The 17552-nt window shown below is 40.9% G+C and overlaps 1 protein-coding gene across 1 annotated transcript in view; it reads right to left on the bottom strand.

Annotated features, from left to right (window-relative positions):
- Positions 1–17552, bottom strand: part of Dhx15 (DEAH-box helicase 15) — a 29912-nt gene that overhangs the window by 3220 nt on the left and 9140 nt on the right. The window contains exons 3-12 of the mRNA XM_076184832.1: positions 16869–16898; positions 12031–12297; positions 11669–11888; positions 11009–11152; positions 10527–10784; positions 7213–7524; positions 5032–5181; positions 4746–4917; positions 4346–4474; positions 3624–3746 (exon numbers count right to left, since the gene is read on the bottom strand). Of these exons, the coding sequence (XP_076040947.1) occupies positions 3624–3746; positions 4346–4474; positions 4746–4917; positions 5032–5181; positions 7213–7524; positions 10527–10784; positions 11009–11152; positions 11669–11888; positions 12031–12297; positions 16869–16898 (1805 nt within the window). The remainder of the gene's footprint in view (positions 1–3623; positions 3747–4345; positions 4475–4745; positions 4918–5031; positions 5182–7212; positions 7525–10526; positions 10785–11008; positions 11153–11668; positions 11889–12030; positions 12298–16868; positions 16899–17552) is intronic.

Below are 17552 nucleotides of genomic sequence, written 5' to 3'. Positions count from 1 at the left end.
ATAGACATCATATACAACACTGATAAAAAAGAAAACCCATGACAAATAAAGAATGAAATTAATCCATATGGTATCAACAAAGAATATTTTCTTTTTCCAGCAGGAAGCCTTTTCCCCACAAGAAGCAGTCCCCACTCTCCATGGCTGGGGCCAACTATGGGGGACTGAACATGGTGGTCCTACCAAACAGACATCACAATCCTTTCCCCACCAGTAACACCTTCGCCTCTGTGCAGAGTGTGCAGCTGCGAAGGGCTAGCAATGATTCTCTATTAGCTTCAACTATTATTCCTTCACATTTTCATACAATGAGAATTGATAATCAACTTTTCTTTTCTTCCTCCTCCTCCTCCTCCTACCAGGCAGTGATAGACACAACCAACAGGCATGTCACTTCCTGGAGAAATCTATGTGAAGGCCTGGGGACCATTCCTGATTGTTGTGAAGCTGCAGGTTTCCAGAGAAACTTGAGGGAAATATCATAATTGTTATCTCTAGGATGGAGACACCCACATACCAACACACATGCTATCTATATACTATAGGGCTACCTCTTTATAACAAAGGTAGCCAAGGCATGCACCCACCCCAATTCATCGTACTCCCATCTGTCACCCATTTTCCTTTCATCTCTGCCTCCTTGTGAATGAAGGGTCAGCCATGTCCCCTGCCCAATGTCTGAGTCAGAAGCAATGCAGCAAGATACAGCACATCCACAGCACGGCCCACTGCTTCATTTACATTACAAACCTTCTTCCGCATCCCCTCTTATACACACACATGCACCCAAATGGCCTTTAAAGCATTTCTTATAAAACTACTGAAAAGAGGCATCCCTAATCCCCTCCAACACATTAGACCTGCTATATCAATCTTATGTTGCATATATTATAGTCCATTCCTCCTCATAATTGGGGTGGCCAATTCAAAATACACACACCCTTCCATTCAAACCCACTTCATACACTTCCCATTTAAATACCTTACAAAGGAGGTAGCCAAAATCAAAAGGCATAAATCCACCCCCACCCATTTCATCCCCACATACTCCACTCCCCCATTTACTAACCCTCCCTCCCTCTTTTTGACTTCTCCTGGATAATGGGTCATCCCTGCATCTCGCCTACTGCCCTGGATCAGAAGCAATGCAGCAAGACACCACATTCATATCAAGGATTCTTCATTTAATTGGTGACCACCACTCTCTGTCCCCTTCTGGAGGAGGACACCCACACCCTTCCATGCATCACAGCATCATCCATTTACAACCATTTTCCACTCACCCCTATCTTGTCTTCTCCCTTCCTTCCTCAACAGACATCCCCCTCTTTCCCAACACCCCTTTAACCCATCCATCCATCTCATCTTTGGTCATCCCCTCGTGTACATTCTATCCACCTCTGCCTTCCACACTTCTTTTACTATCTTTACTCATTCTTTCCATATGTCCAAACAATCCCATTACTCTTTCATAGACCCATCTCCCAACTACTTTTCCAAACCCACTCTCTTCTTCACCTCATTTCTCACACTATTCAGCCTAGTAACCCTATCATACTTCTCAGGCATCTCATCTCAAACACATTTAAACTCTTCATCCCTTATGTTCCATTTTTCTGACCCTTATAGTGCTATCAGCACAATCACCTCTTAGGATCCATTCCCAAATGTCCATTTTTCATTACACTTTTTAATCGAGATTTACTTGCTTCTTTCAATCTACATTCTACCCCAACTTCTCTCTTTCCCGTCACATTCGCCCCCAAGCATCTAAAGCTATCCACTTTCTTCGGCCTCTTTCTCTTAATACTCATTTCCAATTTGCTGCCATCCTCTCCCCTTGTACATCTCATCACCATTTACCCACATTCATCTTCAACTTCCTTCTCTCACACACCTTCCCGAACTTCATCACTAACTTCCTTAATCCCTCCTCTGATCCTGCTACAAGCACAGCATCATCAGCAAATAGCAACTGGCTTATCTCCCATTTTTTTTAGTCACCTCTCATCCCATGCCCATTACCCTCGCATTTACCTCTCACACTACCCCCAGGTAAAAGTTGAACAGTCAAGGTGATGTAACACATCCCTGGCAAAATCCCACCTTTAATTCATACAATTCACTCTCTAAATTTCTAAATCCAACACAGGCTCTACTACTCTCATAAACCAGTGACTGCTTTTAATAGCTTTCCTCTTATCCCATACATCTGCAATACTTCCCACAGTGCTTCCCTGTGTACCCTATCATAAGCCTTTTCCAAATCTGTAAAGGCCCAAAAAACATCCTTATCTTTTCCTCAAGTATTCTAACAGATCTGCCTTACCACAAAAATTTGATACACACAACTCCTACATTTCCTAAACCCACACTGTTCCTCACCAATTATTCTGTTCCTCTCCTAATCCTATTGATAAAACCCCCCCCATAAGCCTTCCCAACTGCATTCAACAAACTGATCCCTCTGAAACTACTACAATCACACTTGTTCCCTTTTCCCTTGTAAAGCAGAACTATAAAGGTACTCTACCCACCTTTAGACTAACATTAAACCTCACCAGCAATTCCACCATCACTGTACCTCCCTTTATTTGACACACTCCACATGACATCCATCTAACCAAGGTGCCTTACCTGCTCTCATCTTAATAATTGCTTTCACCCCATCTTTTCTTATTTTTCCTCCATTTTCCTCATTCATCACTGTCATTTTCTTTGTGCCTACCACTGCAACTATCTTTCCTTCCCTATCCTCCTTCACACTTTACAACTTCCTCTTACTGTTGTCTCTTCCATTATCATCTCTCCATCTGCACGTTTTACCTTTTCTTCTCTACTTGATTCACCTCCCCTTCCTCTCTTAATTTCATTCCCAAACATCTCTATTAATTTCAAAATTTGTCATACTCTTCCCCAATTTCACATTGCTCTTTTTGCCTCTTCTGCTCATTAGCAATTTATAATAAACTTTGCCTTACACCATTATTTGGATAAATGGCTTGAACCCCTTATACATAACATTATAATAAGTTTAACTTAATTTCTATTACATGGATCTGGTACTGCAGCTTCATTTCTTATGAATGTCAACTGGTTTGTAAGTCCTGCGCTAGTCAACTGTAAACTATTACCATTTTTAATACTGTTCACACTGAACTGGATGTGCCATTGCTTAACCCCTTCCATACGGTGCCGCACACGTAGGCGTCATGGACTTAGATCTCGGTGGCAGCAGCCAATGCCAGCCGTACGACGTGTCGTAATAATACTCGCATCATAAAATATAGTCACCGCTTATATCGATCGTTCTCTCTTCACCCGTGAATTTTGATAACCATAGAAAATGCGATTACAAAAGAATTAGAAAGAATGTCATTATGGAGGGGCGACTACAATAAATATAATCAAGACGCCGATATGGCAGCCTCGCGAATACACTCGCTCCCCATGACGCCTACGTGTGCGGCACCGTATGGAAGGGGTTAAGTGCAGAGCAATCATCCAAACAAAACTATACCATTATGAAGCAAATGCTATCCAATACAAGACTTGTTCAGAGATTTCATATGACATGAATCCAAGCACCAGTGCCACAACAAAAACAACACGCTAATACTTACTTTGTTTAAAGGCATGGTACACGTTCAGGAGGGTGAGGTGGTCCCCATCTATGTGAGCAAACCGCATCTTGGCTTCGTCGGCAGCTTTCTTGGCTTCGTTGGGCCTCACAAAGCACTGGGGCACTGTAGTGAGAGCAGGCAGGCATCCCCACCCACCGACCCCCCTAGAGCAGTGTCGCAGAAGGGGGGGCGAGGGGGGTGCAGCCCAACCAACATTTTATAGCCTCACCCACCACACACCATCTGCACTTGGCATCACCCACCACTATCACCACATCATGGGTAGTGATGGCACAGACCGCTTAGACCGCAGACCACAGCGGCGGCTGCGGGTTTCGCGGATCAAATCTATTTTCACTCACGCACCTAAGAGGAGCTGAAGCATGTTAGCAACATGACCTCCTAAGCCTGTCTATAACCAACCTTCCAAGTGCTTCACAAGAATTGAAACTACAAGAGCTACTCTCCATTTCTTTACTGATCAAATTTGATGGATACTGTTTTAACTTCAAGGAAGACTGAAGCATCTTCACCACTGTTAGAGGATATAGTTAGGTAACTTCATTTGATCAGTAGAACTATTAATCTTCATGTGAGCAAATGGTGAAAATCTATTTCAAGTGTACCATTAATGAAATGGCATTTTTTCAATATACCATCAGTTGTTCCACACACTGATCAAACAAACACGGTACAAATACAGTTTACCTTCCTAGCCTCACCTGAGAGCATTGCAGTAACCGAGAGGATCTCATTGGAGCAATTGAATTCACATGACGCAATAACCATTTTCGCTAACTGTGGGTCAAGAGGGAATTCTGCCATGATGGCTCCTAGTTCCGTCAAGTTACCTATGGGAAAATTGAGGAGAGCATTTTGTTGTTAGACTGAATGAACAAGGAAAGAAACTAGCAAAGATTGTGGAAAGCAAAATTGGTTGGAGTGACTGAAATTATACCAACCTAGAATGAGGTGTGTGGAGTGTGGGTGGGGTAAAGGGGGCTCTGAATACATGCAGAATGTCCATTAAGCAATAAAATGCTCAAGATAGGAGCGAGTAGAGGGAGACATTCAATCCTATTAACAAAATTTCTCTTCTATATTTCTACACACATGACTTACCATCATCATCAAGAGCAGCAAGGTAGTTCAGCAGTTCTAGTGCCCTCATGAGTGTTTCTGGAGCTGGAGGGTCCATAAAATCAAAGTGTACAAGATCATCAATGCCGAGCTTCTTCAGCTGTAGCACAACTGACCCCAAGTTAGATCTTAAAATCTCTGGGTATGTGTTGTCCTGTAAAGATAGATGCCATCTTTATTATTAATTCAGACAAAAGAAACTAAACTTAGTTCCATTCTTATTCACAAAGTTAGAAAATAAGACAGGGAGGGATGCATGCGGCCATACCTGCATTTCAGATTTGAAAGCTTTCTCTGTGTACAATCTGAAGCACTTGCCAGGCCTCGTTCGTCCAGCTCGACCCGATCGCTGTTGTGCTGATGCTTTACTGATTGGAGACACTAGTAACGATTCTACACGGATACGTGGGTTGTAAACCTGTTGATCAAGAATGAGTCAATGACAGTGGTACAAAAGAGTAAATAACGTCTCCAAGTTTATCTAACTGGAAACCTGTGCATCACTGTAGGTATGTTTCTATATCACCAGCTAGCATAAGGAAGAGGGGAAGGAGTTGCTACTTGTCTGTTTTATCTCAACAGTTCATTTCCATCCCAGTTCTTTACCTCAACAACACATTTTTTTCACAAGAAATTCCTTCATCTAGTCATCATTATCTGAATTCACCACTATCCACTGTGGCCTCTGGATAGTACACCTTCCATACATACAGTATATACCAAGAGAAGCAACCTGTCATTCAACAGTAAGGCAATACCAACACAGAATAGGTATATACATCTCTTCCTACACTGCCCCTCCTTAGCCATACCCAGACAACAATATTTCTTCCTTAAGTAACTTGTGGGCCAATCTAGTGGCTAATATTGGTTACCCAAGATCTGTGGGTCTCCTGAAAGATGCATCTTCAGGCAATGGATTCTCATATTATATATATACATATACATATATATATATACATATATATATATATATGCTCATACACTTACACACACAACTCTTAATTCACCTCATCCACTCCATTCACTGCCACTTGCAATCGTAGAACTTTCCACTTCAAGAATCCCATTCTTCATGCTCACATTCAACCTGCCACCATCATCATTTTTTTTGTACATGTCACTTCTCTACATTTATCCACATTCACGCCCAATTTTATTCTCTCACATTCTCTTCCAAACTCAGTCACCAATGCCTTCAGTCTCTTCAGAATCTGCCAAAACCATGGTCATCTACATATGACTAACCCGTTTCCAATATCCTTCCATTCTTACCTAATTTCAAATCTTTGCCCAGCACTCAAATACAATGAACTTGAACATGGCCTTAAAATAAATAAATACTTACATATATCAAGGGCTTTTCCCCTTTACAAGAGAGGTAGCCAAAGTCAAAGGCATAAAGCCACTCCCACCCATTTTATCTCCACACACTCCACTCTTTCTTCATCAATTCTTTCCATGCGTCCAAACCATCCCAATGCTCTTTCATTAACCCTATCTCCCAACACCCTTTTCACTTTCGCTCTCCTCCTCGTTTCTCACTCTATTCAGCCTAGTAACCCTCATCATACTTTTCAGGCATCTCATCTCAACCACGTTTAAAATCTTCCCCTCTCATATTCCGTATTTCTATCCCATATAGTGCTGTTGGCACAATCACCTCTTCATACAATCTCCTCTTAGCATCCATTCCCAAATGTCTATTTCTCAGTACACTTTTTCATCCACCAAAGCATTTACTTGCTTCTCTCAACATACATTCTACCTCCAACTCCACTCCTCTTTCCCACTACATTCACACCCAAGTATCTAAAGCTATCCACTTCCACCAGTCTCTCTCCCTTAATACTCATTCCCAATTTGCTGCCATCTTCTCCCCTTGTACATCATCACCTTACTTTTATCCACGTTTATCTTCAACTTCCCTCTCTCACACACCTTCCCAAACTTTGTCACTAATATCCTTAATCCCTCCTCTGAACCTGCTACAAACACAGTGCTGTCAGCAAACTGGATTATCTTCCATTTTCTTTAACCATATCCAATTCCCTGCCAGTTACCTTTGTATTACTGCTTGCACCAACCCATCCATGTATAAATTGAAGAGTCATGGCAACATGACACATCCCAGGCAAAGTCCCACCTTTACCTCAAACCATTCGCTCTCTCAATTTCCAATTCTAACACAGGCTCTACTACTCTTGTAAAAACTCTAGACTGCTCTTAACAGCGTTCCTCCTATCCCATATATCTGTAATACCTCCCAGTGCCTTCCTGTCTACCCTATCATTCACCTGATGTAAATGGTTACATTGAAACTAGTATGGCGAATCAACACGATTCATAAACAGTGTTGATTCTTAATGAATTGAATAGATTTGTTTGGCTTGGTGTAAACACATATTCTACATTCATGTTTTAAAGTACAACGGTAATTATCACATACCTTCTGTTTTGCAAATCCTGGGTCAATCACAAACACGACACCATCAATGGTAAGCGAGGTTTCAGCAATATTTGTTGAAACAACCACTTTGCGCCCAATGGCCCCATTTGGTTTGTTGGGAGGTGGCGGTTCAAAGATTCTCTGCTGAAGATTTGGAGGTAGAGTGGAGTACAGGGGAATACATTTCAGTTCACCCACATCAGGGCCTAGTGCATCAATTTCACGCTTTATCCTTTTACAAGCTTCTTCAATTTCTTCTTGGCCAGTCAAAAATAATAGTATATCACCTCCTACCTCTTCACATATATGAATCTGTTTTGCAAAAGAAAAGAAAAAGAAAAAGAAAAAAGAAAAGAAAGAAAAATTAGCCAAAAGTTTAAACAGGGTAAGAATATTTTCATGGGAAAATCTCAACTGTATGGTATAAAATATACTCACTTTTCAACCAATACATCCTTGAATAGCTAGTATCACAAGATAAAGATCATGTATAACAATCCCCCCATGGTATTCCCAACCCAGTCATCACTGATGTATTCATCCCAACTCCAAAAGTATATCAGGAGCAGAACTAATTTCCTCAACTAAATGCGAGAGAAAAGAATCTCCAAAACATTTGTCTGACTTCATAATTTCTTTTATGAGGAATTAGAAAACTATACCCTCGCTATTTTCTTGAATCCATATAGAGACCCTTTAATAAATTTAGTATTTGAAAATCAGATATTGGGTAAAAAGGAGGCTTTCAGAACCCAAGGTGCTCCTTTACATTCGATAATTTTTAAATATACAAAATACTTTTCAAGTACTGTGTGACAGGGAGCATCAATGAAAAGCTGGCACTGCCTAGGAATCAAACCCAGGATCTTCCACTGTCCAGGCAGGTGTGCTTACCAAGTACACCATGGTCACCTCTAGTGACCACTTGCACACCTCCCTTCCCTGGGCTCAGACAGTCCGGAAATGTGCATTGCTGCGGGGATCCTCCTCACAGTACTAAGGATAATAGGGAGCCTCATTGAACAGTTGGCGCTATCCAGGAAACAAACCTGAGACTTCCCACTGTCCAGACAGGCATGCTTACCCATTACACCATGGTCACCTCTAGTGACTACTTGTACAGCTTCCTAGAGTGGCACCAATCAAAGCAAAAGCACCAACTTATGTCTACATATTTTCCAACAACCCTATGCCAGTTTGAAAACTAAAACTGCTACTCTTACTATCGTTAAGTACAAAAGCACTATTAGAGAGAGGAAAGAGCTGATGAAAGAGAGAGGAAAAATATTCCTGATAGTTGGGAAGTGCAGTATATACAGGTATATACAGGGTGTTCAGGATAAATTTGACAATTTTTTTTATTTTCTGTCATTTCAGAACCATTTGAAGTATTTAATAGCATTAAAGTGCAACGGATAGCTGATTCTGTGTACAATTGGTGGGTATGAGAGCTAGAGATCATGGACAACTGGAAAGCACTGGAATATTGGAAGAAAGTGACCGGCATCATGATAATTCGCACTGGATTAAAAAAATTGGAAATCTTAGCTGCAGCTCAGTGCTCCTTCAATACCATGAAGGCCATACGATGTGAGCTGGAGAACTATGATGGAGATGTGGAAGCAGTGGCTAGCAGGAGGGATTATAGCAGGCATTCTGACTCTGTCCGCACAACAAAATTTGTCAAGAAGCTGCAAAACATGGTGCAGCAAGATCCAGGCAAGGCAATGCAGACCTTGGCGAGAGAGATGGGCATCAGAGTGGCAACTATGAAGAAAGTACTGAATGAGGATCTTCACTACTCCTCATACAAGAGGCGCAAGGGCCAACTACTCACTGCCAGGGCCCAAGAGAACTGCCCTCCAAAAGCCAAGAAACTCAACAAGGTCAAACACCCAGTCAAGCTGGGGTTGCTCTGGTTCTTCTCAGACAAGAACATCTGCCAGGACCAGTTGCACAACATGCAGAACAACAGGTGGCTAACCTACAGTCCACATAAAGTCCTGCACTTCATGAAGACCAAGTTCCCTCAAACTGTGATGGTCTTTGGGTGAGTTTCTAGCGAGGGCCACATCATGCTACCCCACATCTTTGAAGAGGAAATTCTGACTCCCTTTAGATGGCTATATTGAGTTGCTGTCTACTGTTGTCAAGTGCTGGGTGGAGAGGGTGGCTGCAAGAAGACCATACATGTGGCAATAGGACTCTGCTCCATGTCACACCTCCGGGTAAACCCAAGAGTTGTCTGAGAACTTCTACAACTTCACCAGTCCCAACATATGGTCCCCCAAGTCGCCTGATTGCAACCCCAACTAATATGTGTGGAGTGCAAAGACACCAATAGCACTGCCTGCAATACTATTGCCAGGATCAAACTGGTGTTCAGGCGTCTCTCAAAGGACATCATGAGGGCCATGTGCTGCAGGTTCAGGTCCTGTCTGTAGGCTGTGGTAGAGGCTGAAGGCGGCTTCAATGTGTGAGCCTTCCAGCAAACTTGATGATATGGTTTAATGTCACAAAATCCCCCCTATTGGAAGGCTAGGACAGTGCCCCTCACAGAGGGCTTTGTAGCACAGAATTTAATGAACCATGCCCTTGGTTTAACTTCACCAGTGGCAGGGTTCGAAATACCACCTCCTCGACCTTTGCCGCGAGTAACAATGCCCTAACCTGCTCAGCCAGCGGGCTTCCTAGAGCAACATTAATACGGTTATATCATAAATCCACCTTGACTTCCCACCTCCTTTGGAACAATTCAACACCAAGACCTCCCAACCTCCACTGCAGACACCTAGTGCTTATGTTTTTGAACTAGTACAAGGACTATGGGCCTTGTAACACTTATATTGGGAAGACTATTACATGGCTCTTTACATATTTAATGTGCTAACTATAACTAGATAAACAAGGATAAATACATAAAATGTATGGATGAGATAACTGGGTGCTTGTTTTGACTTAGCCACAATCCTCATACAGGGGGAGAAAGACCCTTAGCCAACTACCTCCCTTATAAGGGGGAAAGAAACCTTTTGGTTTATAGCTAGGTAGAATAGAATTTAATGTTACATCATAGGTGTGCGCACTGACTCATCCACATGCTTTATAAATGGGTAACGGCCTTAAGTGCACTTGTCTAAACTGTACCTACATCATAAAGTACAAGATGGGAGGAAGACAGTTGGGTATGGGACAGGTACTGAGGTGGGTGCAAGCCTTGGCAGAATATCTCCTTTACAAGAAGAATAAGCCATTTTTGGGGTATAGATAGTATATGGATGTACCTATAGACATACAGTAAAAGAATACAGTACCTGAATAACTGTTCTAATAGCAGCCTCCAAGTAATCTCTCTCTGGTTCTGGTGTATAAAATATTTCAACAGGATGGGTTCTTCCAGGCACATTCAAAAGTGGAGCACAATCAAAGTAGTTTTGGAACTTGCCAGCATCCAAGGTGGCAGACATAACCACCAGCTTCAAGTCATTGCGCTGTTTCAAGACCTCTTTCAACACACCCATAAGAATGTCTGTGGCAAGTGTCCGCTCGTGGGCCTCGTCAAGTAATATAACCTTATGGATAAAAAGTTATAAATTTACCTCAATATATATGTAATATTTATAAATACTATGCAAAAGCAATACTTAAAAGTAAATTTCAATTAACCAAAAATAATGAGGGAAATATATATATTACCACCAAACCATGGCATACAAGTAATTTCCTTAACGCATACAAGATCACTTCCATGAGATTAGCTTTAAAACTTAATGTACACTTAACATATCATAATTACCTGGTAATTTTCCAACATTGGGTCACTCATAGCTTCCCGTAACAACATACCATCAGTCATGTACTTAAGAATAGTTTTGGATGAGGAACAGTCTTCAAAACGTATAGAGTATCCCACTTCCTGTCCAAGAGCTACATCCATTTCCTAAGGGGAATAATAACCAAGCATTTGAATGAGATGAGAGGGAAACAAGGGTGGATGGGAGTGGAATAGGTGGGAGTGGGTGTGTGCCTTTGACTTAGCTACCTCCCTTAAAGAGGGTAGAAGCCCTTGGTATATAGACAGACAGATAGACATGAACAAATACTATTACATTAACCCATTCCATATTAACAAAACCAACAGCCTGAACAAAAAATAAAAAGATTAATTATCATAATCTTAATCCCTTTGCTATGATGATGTACCACCCAATGAAGGGCTTTTCTGTGTAGACTGGGCCATACTACGGTAAACCATGATGGATCACATCTACAAGGTAAGCTCTGCAAAGTCTACACTAAATATTCACACATATTACAAAGACACTCTCCCCCTACATAAGCAGAATGTGCATTTCTCAACACTCACCCTTATCATGGACCAAAAGGTCTCAATGTTATTCCATTAATACAAACTACGGCACATCCATTCATCCTGCTCTTAAGTTTTAGTACCTACCTCTGACACTCTCTGTGCTACAGACATTGCTGCTACTCTCCTTGGCTGAGTACAAGCTACTGATTTCTTGCCCCGCTGTCTGGCAAAATCTACACACCACTGGGGCATCTGTGTGGTTTTTCCTGACCCCGTTTCTCCAACAAGCACAATACTCTGATGTCTGCCCAGCAACTCAAAGAACTTTGCACGATATTCCCAGACAGGAAGGCCAATCCGTTTTCTGTAGTACAATAAATCAGTCATTCAGTTATCTATAAAATTGGCATGATTTATGTAGTACAATAAATCAGTCATTCAGTTATCTATAAAATTGGCATGATTTAGAAGACAAAATCAGCAACTACAACTTTTAGTACACATACCTATAGAGCTCGTAATATCGAGGTGTGTACGGCAGGTTGGTGAAAGGATTCAGGGACACTGCAACTTTTCCAGGTACAGCTGCCTTTGCCATACCCATGTTATAACCCAGCCCCGCATGTGTTTTCCCCATGCCCATATTATTCTTAGCCATAATGGGCATATGGCCTTGATTCATATTGCTATTACCACCCGACATATTGCTTCTGTTATCAAAGTCTCTGTCTCTGTCTTTATAACCATCTCTGTCTTCTCGATCATCATGATGCCTGTAAATATGAGAACATGGTTAAAAAAAAAGTCTGAAACATTACATCAGTCAACCCAATGCTCTGGTTATCTCTTATAGGAAACCCACAGCCCTTAGGAAACCATCAATCAGCCATCAATTCATCCCATAAGTCACTCACTAAAGAGATTTTGTGTTGCCATCAGGGGGAATAGAGTAGGAATGTGTAGTATAACATATCTTCAGAGTTGTGGTTCCATCTGGGGCAGTTGGTTGATTTTGTCTGACCCATTCCATGTTGGAGTGGTTTTAGTGTGGGCTGATAACCTGAACAGAGGCTGCCAGCACAATTGTTGTCTGATATGGGAGCGATTTCACTGTTTTGTCTCCTGGAGGAGTTTGGTGATATATATATATATATATTACAGAAAGTTTGCTTCATGATAGTGCATGTTTTTGAATGCACACAGAGAGCATTGGTTATTGTAGACATTTCAGTAGGAATCTGCTGGAGTTATATATATATATATGAAGGTAGATATATATATATAGTAATCCCTGAATGCATATGCGGGTTAGTCTACAAACAGCCTGCAAGGATTAAAATTGTGCAAGTGTCAAACTTGTTACCCTTCCCTTCCTGAAAAGTCACACTAAGAGAACAGTTTGTTGCATGGTGATAATGGTGTATACAAGAACATAATGAAAAATAATACTAACGTGTCCCTTGTTGCACCACTTCTGAACTATGCACTTGGTTGGGGGACCAGGTTGACCATTCATACACAAGGAGCTAAGATAGAAGGGGTAATAAATGGGGCATTGGATATGTGTAGGCCACCTCCATTGTAAGAAGGAAAAGGCATTCTGGTAAATTTAATTCTCAAACCATAGAATTCATTCTTGTTAATCTACCCAAGGTAAGCACTGTATCCAAGCTAATAATGATTACTGTGTATTGTCTGCCAATTAATACTTTCATTGTGTTTTTGTATACTTATGACTATCACCACCCTTACCCTATCTACCTATCTTTATACTTTTCCCCTTAACAGGGGAGGTAGCAAAGTCAAAAGGCAAGTACCCACTACTACCCATTTCACCCCCATCCCCCACCCTTTCCTCCCTCTCATCTTAGTTCCTTGTTCATGATGGGTCATCCCTGTATCCTGCCCACTGCCCTGGGTCAGAACCAATGGAGCAAGACAACACGTCCACAGCAAGGCCATTTGACTTAACTGGTGACCCATTCTCCATCCCCTTCTGCAGAAAACAGAGAATATGGAGAGAAGTCCATATATATATTTATATATAACCATTCCCTAAGCACCACCCCTCCATTCCATCACAGTATCATCTATAAACAGCTATTCTCCACTCACCTCTATCTCTTGTTGTTTTCTTTCCTTGTTCAACATACATTCCCCTCTTGCTCAATGCCCCTTTCACCATATCCATTCATCTCACCCTCAAGTTCACTCCATCCACACCTCTTTACTAATTTTTCTTCATTCATTCTTTCCATGTGTCCACACCACCCCAATATTCTTTCATCAGCCCTATGTGCCATCTCCTTTTCCACCCCAGCTCTCCTCCTCATCTTGTTTCTCATTCTATCCAACCTTGTAACCACTACCAAACTTCTCAGACATTTCACTTCAAACACATTTAAAATTTTCCTCTTTGCCTCATATAGTGGTTGGCATAATCACCCCTTTGTATAATCTCCTCTTTGCATCCATTCCCAAATGCCCATTCCTCATGACAATAATCCCCCAAGGCATATACTTGCTTCTCTCAGTCTGCAATTTACTTCCACCTTCACTCCTTCCTTTCCTGCCATATGCAACCCCAAATACCTAAAACTATCCACTATCTCCTGTCTCTCCTTTAAAAATTACTCTGAACTCTCTGCCATCTTCTCCCCTTGTACAACTTGTTACCTTACTTTCACACACATTCACCTTCAACTTTCTCCTATTGCATACCCTGCCAAACTCTGTCACTTATTCCCTTAATTCTTCCCTGATCCTGCTACAAGCAGTGTCATCAGCAAACAATTCAACTTGCTCACCCCAAATTTTCTCCATTTTCTTTAAGTATCTCAAATCCACTGCCCATTACCCTTGTCTTTACCTCCCACACCACCCCATCCATGTACACATTAAATAGCCATGTCAACTAACACATCCCTGGCAAAGTCCCACCCTTACCTCAAATCATTCAGTCTCTCCATTTCGAATTCTGACACAGGCTCTATTACTCTTGTAAAAACTCTTGACTGCACTTAATAGCTTTCCCTCAATCCTATATATCTGCAAAACCTCCCACAGTGCCTTCCTGTGTACCATGTCATAAGCCTTTTCCAATTCTATAAAGGCTCACTAAACATCCTTATCTTTTGCTAAAGCTTTCTTACAGATCTACCTTGCCAAAAAATTTTGATCCACATGACCCTTACCTTTCCTATATCAACAGTTCCTCTCCTAATCCTCTCAATTAAAGCCCTCCCAACTACACTCAAATTGATCCCTGTGAAACTACTACTCACGTCTCCCTTTCCCTTGTAAAGCGAAACTATATAGGTACTACTCCAGTCCCCCGGCACTCTACCCTCCCTTAAACATGCATTAGGCCTCATTAGCCATTCCCCTATTACTGTATCTCCCTTCTTCAGACACTATAGATGACACCCATCTAATACAGGTGCTTTACCTGCTCTCATCATTTTCAAAACTATTTGCACCTCATCTTTTCTCATCCGTTTTCCTCTCCCATCACTGTCATTTACTTAGTGCTTTCCAGTGTTACCACATTTCCCTATTCTCCTTCACATTCATCAGCTCTCTAAAATACTCTGCCCATCTTTCCCTTACTGCCTCCTCTTGTTAACATTTTTCCGAGCCTTTTCTTTACTTGACTCTCCTCAGTTTCCTCTCTTTACTTCCAAAACATCTTTTTATTACTTTAAATTTTTTTTGTCATACTCTTACCCGTTTACATCTACTCTTTCTGCCTCCTTTATCTTTTGTTTTACCCCTTTTTTTTAACCTCTCATACATTTTTCTCGTCCTAGTTTGCAACTAGTCCCTGAATGCCCACTTCTCTGCTACCTTCTTCACTTCATCATTCCACCACTCACTACCCTTCCTTATTCCCTCCCATCCTTCTTGTTCCACATACCATATTTGCACACCTTGCCACTCCTTCCCTGAAACACTGCTACTTTTCCTTCACATTTAAACAGTTTACTCCAAGCACCTCTCTACTTTGTCCTTTTCTCCTTTTTCCACCTGTCCTCCATTCTCAACTTACTGTCCACCAAAAAATCATCTGACGTTCCCCCACTCTCTTCCCGAACATGGACATCCAGATCTCTTCCTACACTTTTCCTGGATACCACTGCATAGTCCATTAATGCCTAATCAACCACCCTTCTATCCATAACCCTCTCCCATGTATATTTATGCAGCATCAATAATCTTCTTGTTAAATTATGACGATAATATTGTCATTTCCTGACTTTAAATAACTTGACACAATCTGGAGATCAAAGTTAAACACAATAATGTGGTCATTTCTTGACTTTAAACAACTTCTAACTGACAATCTCAAGATAAAAATTAAACACACTGGACATCAAATTATGCAATTTTCTTCAAAATTGATTACAACTACCAAAATATATGCCAAAACATAGGATTTCGTGGCTTCTGGAACGTCAGAAACATGCATGGACGGTGAATGGGAATGGAGTACATGGGGATATAATGGGTGGGAGTGGATTTATTCCTTTGGCTACCTCCCTTGTAATGGGGAAAAAGCCCTTGGTACAGGTATGTATATTTTTATTTAGTACTTAATGATTGATTGTATTTCATATATAGGACTTCTGTGTAAGAATACCATGTATAGTAGAGGAAGATGGCATAACACCTGTTGATTGCCACAATCCACTATAGCAACCAAACACAGCACATTGTGGCAACACACTTGTCTTCCCTTTTTCATTTTCTTTATATGGTATAGATATTTTCAGGGTGAGAAAATTAAAACAAAAATTTTGGTGGAAACTAAAACAGCTTAAGTGTTGCTCTCTGCAACCTGGAGGCCAGCCACAAAGCACTATATCACATGTTATTCACTTAATTTTTCATGTGTACTTTATTTCACTAAGGTTATGGTTACTAGAGTGAAATTGATAAAAGATCCTAGGCCCAGTCCAGGGACTAAGTGCCAGTACCCTGGGGTTGACAGGATTAAACATGGGGCAGCAGGGGGACAATTCTCTCCAATATCTATCTTCTATGACCACAAGCATGTAAATGTTATTGGCCATCAATACATGTTAAAAATATACTTTTTCTTAAAGAGTTCATATAAATGGAGGTTAAAAACGAGACACAGAAAAGCTGTTGCTATGAACAGTAGTTTCACAATGGCCTCTATCTTATGATACAGTAAAAATGAACAAATTAAATATTATAAATAGAAAGGGAACCCATAATGGGTGCTAGCTTTATGATTACTGCAATGTATTTTATGTTATTTTACAACTTTTAATTTCATATATATGGGAGACATTAGAAAGAATCAGGAATTCAACTTTACCTCCCATCTGGTCTTGAAGTTTTTGTAAATCTGTGTGCAAAAGAAATGAAAACATTTTACTAAGGAAACAAAAGCATTGCTAAAAATAAAATCCTTAACAATTGTATCAGTTTCTGGCACACCAGTTCTTGCTACCCTTGAACTTGTTAGGGGCGGTGGGCTTCATATCCCACACCCTTCTCTCTAAAGGAGAGGGGCTTCAGTTGACTGAGTTTGTGCACTAAACTGAAGTCTAATGGTAGAATCTTAAGTTCGAGTTGTAAGGAGTAAAACAATCAATGCATGATTCTATTCAATCCCAGACCAGCTAAAGCCGATTGATAAGGTGATCATTAGGCTTTTACTAACAGAGCTCTTGGACTATTTATATTGAACACTCCTGGAAAATATTTGTTCTATTAGACAATTCTAAAGTAACTACAAGGGCTTGTGAAAATATTTTCTTAATGCATGCACTGATGTCAATGCAAGTATGGGTAAGATGTAGGTAAAATGTGAGGCCTTATGCAAGTTATGTTGATTTCTTGAAATATGAAATATACAATTTCTATAATGTCTGTCAAAACATCCCCTAGTCAGAGTAGTAATATTACAATCAACTTACACTTAATGTTGTCGAGTGATCTAAAGCAAAATGCGAGGCCTTACGTTTATATTTCTAAACCTTCCATCATCAAGACATTG

This window comes from Oratosquilla oratoria, chromosome 5 (genome assembly GCF_046742065.1).
Source record: "Oratosquilla oratoria isolate Oo_2021 chromosome 5, ASM4674206v1, whole genome shotgun sequence".
Taxonomy (NCBI): Eukaryota; Metazoa; Arthropoda; class Malacostraca; order Stomatopoda; family Squillidae; genus Oratosquilla; species Oratosquilla oratoria.
Note: the sequence above shows the minus strand (reverse complement) of the source record. Positions and strands in the feature narration are given on the sequence as shown.